At 32.1% G+C, this 10,108-nt stretch overlaps 1 protein-coding gene and 1 pseudogene across 1 annotated transcript; both read right to left on the reverse strand.

The window, feature by feature from the left end:
• LOC105164240 (protein DETOXIFICATION 49) lies at positions 36–1,903 on the reverse strand. Its single transcript, XM_011082854.2, has one exon. The coding sequence runs from the start codon at positions 1,567–1,569 to the stop codon at positions 58–60; it is 1,512 nt and encodes a 503-aa protein (XP_011081156.1). The 5' UTR covers positions 1,570–1,903; the 3' UTR covers positions 36–57.
• The window catches only part of LOC105164241, a 1,883-nt pseudogene continuing 1,608 nt past the window's right edge, over positions 9,834–10,108 (reverse strand).

Genomic DNA, 10,108 nt, shown 5'->3' on the forward strand with positions numbered 1-10,108 from the left:
ACCCCCCCCCCCCCCCCCCCCCCCCCCAAAAAAAAAAAAAAAAGAATAGATTAAATACTAAGCTGGTGAAGTATCCAGCTTTGTATAATCTGATATACACAAAGAATCATCATCGTCAATATCTCCATCTTCATGGCTGGTTTTGCCCGTCAACTCTTTTGCTCTCACTGCCTGAACTTCCCAATCAGTTCGGGCCAAAACGAACAGCATGGCCACTGCACAAGATCCCTGCGCCGCCAATAACCCCATCCATAGCCCCTTGAAATCATAACCGTAGTAGAAACTCAGCAGCACTGCCACCGGCATTCCCACCAGATAGAAGCACCCCAAATTTATATTAGCCCCCATTTTCGGCCTCGCCGTTCCTCTCAGCGCGCCGCAGCCTGTCGTCTGCGGGCAGTTTCCGAGCTCGCAGAGGCCAATTATAGGCAGGACCGTAGACGTTAACGCAAGAATCTCTGGGTCTTGAGTGAATAGACTAGCCCATATGTTTCTCACTGTGAATGCAAAGAAAAGAGCGGCAAGTCCCAGGAAAAAGCTTGCACATAAACCTAGTGTTGCTGAGAGTTTGGCGCATTTAGGCCTGTTGGCTCCGAGTTCGTTTCCAACCCTCGTGGAGACTCCGAAACTCAGAGACGAAGGGAAAATGTAGATTAAGGAGGTTGTTTGAATGAGAATTCCCATCGATGCAACGGTTGCACGAGGATTTATCAATAGGCCGCATAACAAGATCATGATCTCGTACCACCACCACTCCAAACACACGCTAATGCAGCTTGGAATTGCGAGGTTGATGAGTGATCTCCATCCCTTAAAGCAGTCTGAGGAAATCCCGGCCCACGTCTTCTTGTACGCTCCCGATATTGCAACGTACATGATCAACGATCCAACGAGGTTGAAGTTGGTCCAAACGCCGGCGAGGGCAATGCCTTTGATCCCGAGGTTGAGGACTGTGACGAGAAGATAGTTGATTGGGATGTGTAGAAGAATAGAGAATGCGGCGCAGTAAGTCAATGGCAATGTTATGGACTGAGACCGTAGATATATACGGAGAGGGTGGAGAAATGACTGTGCAATCAGATCAGGAAGGGAGAAGAGAATGTAGGATTGAGCTTCCATGGCTATGTCATGATCCTGGCCGCAGACGATCAGGATTTGCTTCATGTTGAGCCATAGAAAAGCAATGGGGATTGATGTGAGAAGCAATAGAATGACTGTTCTTTGTAGGGTGAGGCCAAGAAGCTTGAATCTTTGGGCTCCGAAGGCTTGTCCGCAGATGGGCTCCATTCCCATGGCGAGGCCGGAGAGGATGGAGTAGCCGGTGATGTTGGCGAACCCGAGGGCCAAGGCGCCGCCGGCAAGGGAGAGGTCACCGAGGCGGCCGAGGAAGAGCATGGATATCATGGAGCGGGAGTAGACGAGGAGGCCGGTGAGGATCATGGGGAGAGAGATGTTGGCTATGGATTTGGCTTCTTTGAGGGATAAGGAGAGATGATCATCAATTTTCTTGCAGCTTCCATCATGTTCTAATTGGGATGTTGGAGTTTCGGAAACCAAAGGATTCAACATTTTTTGTTCTTTTTTCTTTTGATTTGGCTGAGGATTTGAGTTTGGAGTTGGGTTGCAACAATAAGTAATGGGCTTGACTCCTTTTAGAGAGAGAAAGAGAGGAGAGAAGAGGGTTTATGGGAGTTTCGAAAGATTTGAGGGGTTTATGAGGAGTTGGGTTTTGAACAACCTTAACCCTGTTTTTGTACTGGCTGTTGCTGTTGGCTTTTCCCTTTTTTTTTTTTTTTTTTTTTCACGTTAAGAAAATTCGATTTGTCGTGGGACGGCCAATTTTTATTTGAAAAACATGCTAATCTTGTTTGACCAGACAAGAAACCTTCCAACTTCCAAACATAGCTTTCGTTTAAGGAAAACAAAGGTATCATTTTTATGGACCTTCGCTTTCAAAATAATTAATGTTTCATCCTCGTGTAATATATACATATATAAATTAATTTCAAGATATACAGATAATAAATTTTATATAAGACACATAAAAATAAATGAAGTATAAGATAAAATACCAATTTAAAATACACAATCTAATCCCCATAATTACAATGAAATTTGGAGTCCCGCAACACTTGTTTAAAATAATCACGTCAAAAAAAAAAAAATTTCGGACGCCTGACAATGTTTGACTTGAGTACTAGTTACATTAAATAATACGACATGGTTGTTATATGCTACTATTAGTACGAGCGCTCAAGAGCAGAAACGTATAATGTTTAGTGAAAATACCGAGTTCGTCCTCTTCCAAACCGACCATAGCGTCACAACATCCATCTCGCCTGCAAGAACATGGTACACTCAAATTTTTGCAGTCGTGAATCAGCCAGCATACCATGTTTTTCTTTATTTTATTTGGGGTTTACTTCATTAATTTATTCATGTCGTACAATTAGTGTTTTTTGTGGGCCTAAAAAATTGATATTCATTTTTGTCAACACATACGAATGCAGGAGATTTTTTTTTTCAACAAAAAAAAAAAGTACGTGAAAATACATATGGGCTAATTTGTATACACCGTAGTCTTTGAATTTTTTGCTGAGGCTCCATGAACGAGAGATCATGGGTTTGAATTATACTTGTGTGGCATTAACAGTAGTTATTAATTAGTTATATATATAAATATATTTTGATATTGATAATTAACGTATATTAATTATAATTGATTCATTTAACAATAAATAATATCTGCAGTTTTATTTTATTTTATTTTGAGGATGGAGATATCAATGGGTGGTCAAAGAGAGAATGTTTGGTTTTAAATGGGAGTATTGCATAAAAGTTGAGGAAGTTAAGGATGCATTTAATGTTGTCGTAAGAGAAGGAAACTGATATATGCCTGAGTTGATTTTGGTTCGATCGTTATAACAGTAATTAATCGTGATAGAGCGTTAGCATGAGGTTGACTAATGTTTTGAGTACTAATATGGGGCCAATCCATTCTAATTTTAGTCCTCTAATTTAGGGGTGATATTTTTAATCTTGTATAAATTAATTTTTGTAATTTATTCCTGTAAATTTATAATTTTAGTTCTTCTTCGATCAATTTGACCGAAAATTGCAATTTACTTGCAATTTTAGTTTTGTAAATAAATTTATAAAGGACCAAAAATCCAACTTTCCTAAGTTATAGGACTAAAAATGCAACGTCTCTTAAGTTACAGGACTAAAGTTAGAATTTAATTGTTCTCTACAAGTCAGATGCAATTTTCGGGTCTAATTGGCCCGGAAAAGATGAAAATTACCAATTTTTTTAAATTACAAGATTAAATTGCAAAAAAATCTATTTGCGCAAGACCAAAATTTCCATCCCCTAAAAGTTGTAGGACTAAAATAGTATTTTCCCAACAAATGAAGTATGTACGTGAAGGACCAAAATGTTCTTAGGAATAGTAGAAATGTCAAAAATAAGACACGAATTCATTTGGACCACATCAATCTGAATTATGTTATGGTTTGAAATGTGAGTTTCAGATTAGGTCTAATCTGATATAAGTGGTACGGGAATACCACTGCAGTCATGTATACAAAGAAAAGATGTGCTCTGTAATTTTTTATTATAGGTAGCACTAATACAAATGTTGGAGGACTATAATTATAATTATCCACTTGGTACGTTTCTAGCAGGGAAAGATCTTTATCATGTATTACAAATTAGACATTGTAGACGAAAAGCTTAGGCGGTTTATAGACCTCAATGTCTCCTTTCTCTAACGAGGTGCTGTAATAGGACAAACTTCCTATGAGTTTGAAGCCAAAACGGACAATACATTGCTAAGGAAAATGATTGGGTTGAGAACTGCTCCCTTGTGAGGCGTCTTTTTAGGATAAATTCGTGAGACTCCTAAGAATTTAGAGCGGATAATATCTTATGTAACGAGACATCAATCAAATTTACAAGTCACATCAGTTTTCTTGTATCTTTTAATTTGAACAGGTATGTCAATAAATTATTAGTACTCATGACACTGATATGTAAGACGAAAATGTTATGGAAGATTGATAGTGGATCCTAATTGTAGTTTGTGGCGTTGTGGACACAAGATTAAAATGGAACAAGGATCATGTCGTGCGGCATTGCCGTCCTGATTTTGAGTAATTAATATATTTAGGGTCTCATCAATTTTGGAGTTGATTTGGGGTGAAATAAAGCTCAGTTCAAAATTGACTATTTAATTCACCATTTAAAGATTCCATCATATTTATCTATACTGATATACATATAAAAAAATATTTTTTATTTATAAATAACAATTTATGACATTACCATACTAATTTTTTTATTATATCAATAACACTTCTAATTTGGGGTTCTTTTCTTTTTTTCTTTCTTTTAAAAAAATTGGTTATATATTTTATTTTTATTTATAATATTTTAAAATGTGAAAAATTATTTACAAGTACGGCATGTCACAATGGTTAATTCTACTAATTAGTAATCCCGTTTTATGTGAATGCTGCCTAGTTAAGTTAGCAAAAAAGTAAAGTACCATAGTTAGAAGATCGTGAATTCAGATCCTATCAACGTGTAGGTGTTGTTCTACTCTTGCAGTAGCTATAATTATACTTATTAATTAATTATTAATGTATGAATTGTTATCATATTCAATAATTTAAACTATATTATAATTGAAATTAATTGATTTATTACAAAGAAAAAAAAGGTCTCATTTGATATAATCTCTATAATACTTAAAAAAAATAATTTGCACTTTTTGATTGAAAAAGTCCTGATGAAATAAATAAATATTGTTTGTGAGTTTAGAGTACATATGATTTTATTTATTTTATTCTTTTTAAATTGACAATGAAATAATGCAATCTAATTAGTGTTCAAAGTGTAATATTAATTAGATTAGAAACTATTATAAGGGTTGACTTTGAGGTTGGAACCCTAAAATTATTGAAGAGCTTGATAATATTTTAGCGTTGACATTTTAATTTCTTCATGATGTATTAATCCTTAATTAATTATCCAAAAACAAAAGTCAATGTCTAAGATAATATGTGCTACAATTGGACCTTTTCATCTATATATTTTTATGTCTCATAAAACAAAAATATTGATAATTAAGAAAAATTCTTTAAAAAATATCAGTCTGATCAATTATTTATTTTTTTCTCTTTTATATTATTAAATCAAAAAAATAAAAAAAATTATGCACACACATTAAGCGTACGTCTTTTATAGTTGTAGTCCTAAACTAAATCTAAGCATACATGTGATATGAACAGTTTAAGGCTAATAATCCGTCCCAATACTTAAGAGTATTTTGTTTTTTTATAATTAAGCTGCAATGATGTTTCCTTATATTATACAATTTTTCGTCCTGTAATTTGTGTTATTTGATATTTTTGTACTTCCAACTTTTTAAAGTAGTATTTTACTTTTGCATATTTTAAATTTTTGCGATTCCAATCATATTTTTTTACCAGACTTCAGCGATACTGACGAGATGTGTGAACTCCAATGAAAAAAAAACTGAAATCATAAAAATTTAACGATGTAAAATTAAAATACTATCTCAGAAAGTTAAAAAATAAAAATACTAGAAAAAATGAGCCAAAATGAATGGTAGTCCTAATTTAAAAGGTCACGTGAGATGCATATGCAACTTTTTTGGTGAAAAAAAGTGAACTTTAACTCCAAAAAGGATTGAAACTGCAAAAATTAAAAAGATAAAGGACAAAAAATATTACCTTATAAAGTCAAAAAATGAAAAGGCTAAGAAACTAAGTTACGAGAACAAAAAAGCTTTTAACCTATATCATACCTAAAAGGTTTGTATAATTTACTAGTGACTTATGTAAAATGTCGGATTTTGATTGGAATAGACTCTGAATTAGACAAAATTAAGAAAAATTGAATTCTTATAATCAATTCTATTATAAAAGAAAACCCATTAATTGTACCAATTTTTTATTGTTCTATTTTCCCTTTTTATTTATTTTATTCTTTCAAACAAAATCGCCTATAATCGTAATTTTAATAATTTTTATTTATTTTATAATTATTATTTTTTCTTTCAACCCACTACTCCATTTTTCTCTGTTATGTCTTTATATTTTTTGCCCTTATAAACTTTCATAAGTCTAATATATCTTATTACAATTAATTTTCTCTCATACATGCTCCATATATATTTTCTTAAAAGCTTCTATATTTTTAATAAACTTACAATGATAATTTTTTTTTTATATTTTAACCCTTTTTTTTCTCACATATTTCTCTTTTTCATCGCCTCATTACTTTTTACGTATTTTTATAATTTTTTATCCTTACCTCATATTATAATTTTTTATATATTCGTCGAAACCGCGTGCAACAGTTAACTAAAAATAAAGAGAGAGAAAGAGGGGGATAGAGACATAAAATTTTTGAGTGGACTATGTTGCTCCTAGTTTTGTCAAGATTGTAGAATTTGGAGGGATGAGATCATTTTATACCTACAATCCAAAGGCTTTAGGTGAATGAGATAATATATACATCCAGATTATTTAAAAATACCTAAAATTCTGTCTTTTTTGTGTAGTCGGCTAATAAATAAAGAAAAAAGAATTTAAAAAAAAAAAAAGAAAAAAGAAGTGGGTTCCATGGACAGCACATGATCAAATCCAAAGGGTTTGACAACATTAAAATAAGCAAATACGACGACGCATTCCTTGTTAGCATCCTCGCCTGCACATCTACTTTCATGTTTGTCCACTGCGTGACAATGGCCAACGACAAAATCCAGGATTATTATAATGTCAAAATCAAGCTATTTAAATCAGTCCTTTATTTTCTTTTTTATCAGGATTTTTAAAATTAAACTTGAATAAATTAGAATTTTGGAATTTGTAGAACAAGACAAGTGTTCGCGTCTTTTTATTCTGGTCGATCCGACTACCTGACACAACAACAGTTGATCTTGAACTTATCTAAGGGTATGCTATTGGAAATGCGGATCCGTACATGCTATCTGGCGCAATGACTTCATAAGATATGTATTATTTATGCCTGTGGGATCTAACACTATAACGCCAATATGAATTTAAATAAATGACTTAAATTATAAAAAAATTTAATTGAAGGCAACCTCAACAAGCTTATGACTCGCGCTGCAAGCCAATCTACAATCTGGATCGAGAATAAGAAGTAGACCCACCTCGAACACCAGACATCAGACACAGCTCATAAGATCATCACTTACCTTGACCAAGATCAATCTTATTTGTTATATTATTTGATACATGATTAAATACATTTACAATCCAAAATTATAAAAAAGAAAAATAAAATACATGCAGAACACTCAAATATGCAACCTTTTTCTTAAAATCAACCAAATATTAGTAAAGTATTATTTAATTATTTAGGTTAATTCATCTTAATGTGTTTAATATAGATTAATATTTCCCAATATAGTCCAAAAATTTGATTTGGTACGCCATGAATTTAACATTTGAAACAAAGCTCAAAATCATTTCAAGAAGTGGTTGGTCATAGAGATAAATTATATATAAGCTCATTAACTTAATTTGTTTGGATAAGTTATAATAATTTTTTAATTATTTAACACCCAATTTTTTGAACTTTTTCCATAGTATCTATTTTTTCCTCAATTGATAAAAAAAAAAAAAAAAAAAAAAAAGGAAGGTGATGTTGGTGTGGGGGGCATGAATCATATGTTTGTAGCATCCCCACGTAAATAAATTGTGGTTGAGTTATGAATCGGGGAGTGAAGTAAATGTTTGTAGCATCCCCACGTGAACCTACTAGCTAATCAAAACAACCAACCCTAATTAAATTAATTAATTTCATATGATTTGACAATAATTAAGTTTGTTAATACAATAATTAATGCAGATTCATCTAAATTTCACTAAAGGATATCTATAGCTGATGGTCTTCTTGCATGACATGCTACCACACTATAATATTCACCTCTCTCTCTCTCTCTCTCTATATATATATATATATGCTTTTAATATAGTTTTATTAAACATGAAATAATTATATGAAGAAGAATGGCCATTTGGCATTTTTAATTACATCCTAAAGGTAGACGTGATTTGCTTGCTACACCTTTGAATTGTTTAATATATATAGGAGTAAATGTATTTTTAGTCTCGTAAATTAGGTTTGATATGTTTAAAAAATGCACGGGTCCAATAGATTTGGACAATCATTCAAGGCTATGGTCGAAGTGAATGTAAATCCTGAAGCGGAGATTTGCAGAAAAGGCGTTAGAATTTCGACGCTCAAGTTAGTGTTGGGCCTTTTAAGCCTAATGTTTTGACGGGCTTTGATCATGATCCGAGTTGAGGGATGTTCTGGGCCTCATCCCTTTGCCAATCTATTTTCTAGGGAACACCCGTCAGGGCCGCCTGCCAGGTCCTCCTAGGCCTTCTAGAATGCTACGGGCGTCTTATTTCTTTTTTCTTTTTGGATCGTTTGGCCCTCTTTGGGTAACTTATTTTTATGCAAATCAAGGTTATTTGACCTTTTCGTTCTTTAATTTTTTAAGATTATATTTTTATCCCACATCTTTTTAATATTTATGGTTTCAATTATTTTTCTGGTTAAAATTCATGCCCACCGGCAATAAGAGTTTTCAGAAATTATTGCTCTTAAGTAGTTTAAGTTTTCTGCATTCAATTTAGAGTTTATCAGTTTCAAATAAACCTCGAAATTTCTCTCCCTTCAGCTAATTAGAGTATGAATTTCAAATATATCGCATCGATAATGGGATCGTAGACTCCAAAACGTAAGCCGTATTTACATAATTCCATATGAACATATAGTAGAAGAATTATAACTTTTGTGTACGACTATAGAAAAGAAAATGAAAATTCATGTTGAATACTAATTAACGTTATTCATTATTTTTGCAGGCCACACTACAAAAAAATAATTATTGTCTCTACACTATTAATCATTGTGATAAAAGTCTATCAGTGTCAGACAAAATTTATGCAAAAATTTAAATTAATTAATATGCACTGTGGTTTTACCAATGACTAAAATATTTGTCATAGTTTTTAGTTGTAACAAATACTTTGATCTCGCTTGTGAAAATAATGGCTATTAGCTGTTGTGCAACCGCGATTAATTAATTAGTAACCTCTATTTTTTTAACCTTAAATAACACCTGAATGTTGATTAATATTTTATCATACCAACTTGTGAATACCCCAATTTATCTTTAATTAATTTCTTTCTTTCAAATTAAAAAAATAAAAATTAATCAAATTAGTAATCTTAATATTTTTTAATAATCACACAAATTACAATTTTTTTTCTCACTTTTCTTTTCCATGTTCCTTTTCTCAAACTTTCACATTTTTAATAAACTTATAATTATAATATTTTCTTTTCACAATTTTTTTTTCATCTCACACCATAATGTTTTTTTATATACTCGCACAGACTACGTGCAACAAAGACTAATAATATAAAAAATAATTCATTTTTTATAGACGAATAAAATTTCATAGAAACCTATTTTATTTTGCTTTTTTAAGAGGGGCTATTTTATATTCAAAACCCCCAAAAATAGTCAGAATTAATTTCTTGAAAAAATATATAAATCATGTTAAAATTAATTTTAATATATCATCAAACACTCGTACTAAAAGATTTCAAAAACTCTCAAAAAAAATGTTTAAGAAGTGGCATCACCTTAAAAAATTTTGAAATAAGTTCGAACAATAAATCACATATATAATAACAATAACCATTAACATAATTAAATAAAAAACACAAACAAAACTAAAAAGCTTAAAAACACAACTTCCTCAAACGAATTAATTGATATTACTTTCTACGAAGACAGTCGAAATAAGCACAAAAACAAAACAAAAATCAAAACAAACTGACAAATTAAAACTCTTCAAGAATTGTTCATCAAGGCTCCCCAGTCTTTTTTTCTTCTGTGATCTCCGTTTCAACCTTTGTGTCTTCTCCCGCCTCCTCCTCCTCCTCGACGTAATTCTTCCAATACGGGTGTTTCTTCCAAATTCCACTCATCTCCTCGATAGGAATACCCTTCGTTTCTGGCAAGGCAAG

Source organism: Sesamum indicum, linkage group LG6, assembly GCF_000512975.1.
Source record: "Sesamum indicum cultivar Zhongzhi No. 13 linkage group LG6, S_indicum_v1.0, whole genome shotgun sequence".
Taxonomy (NCBI): domain Eukaryota; kingdom Viridiplantae; phylum Streptophyta; class Magnoliopsida; order Lamiales; family Pedaliaceae; genus Sesamum; species Sesamum indicum.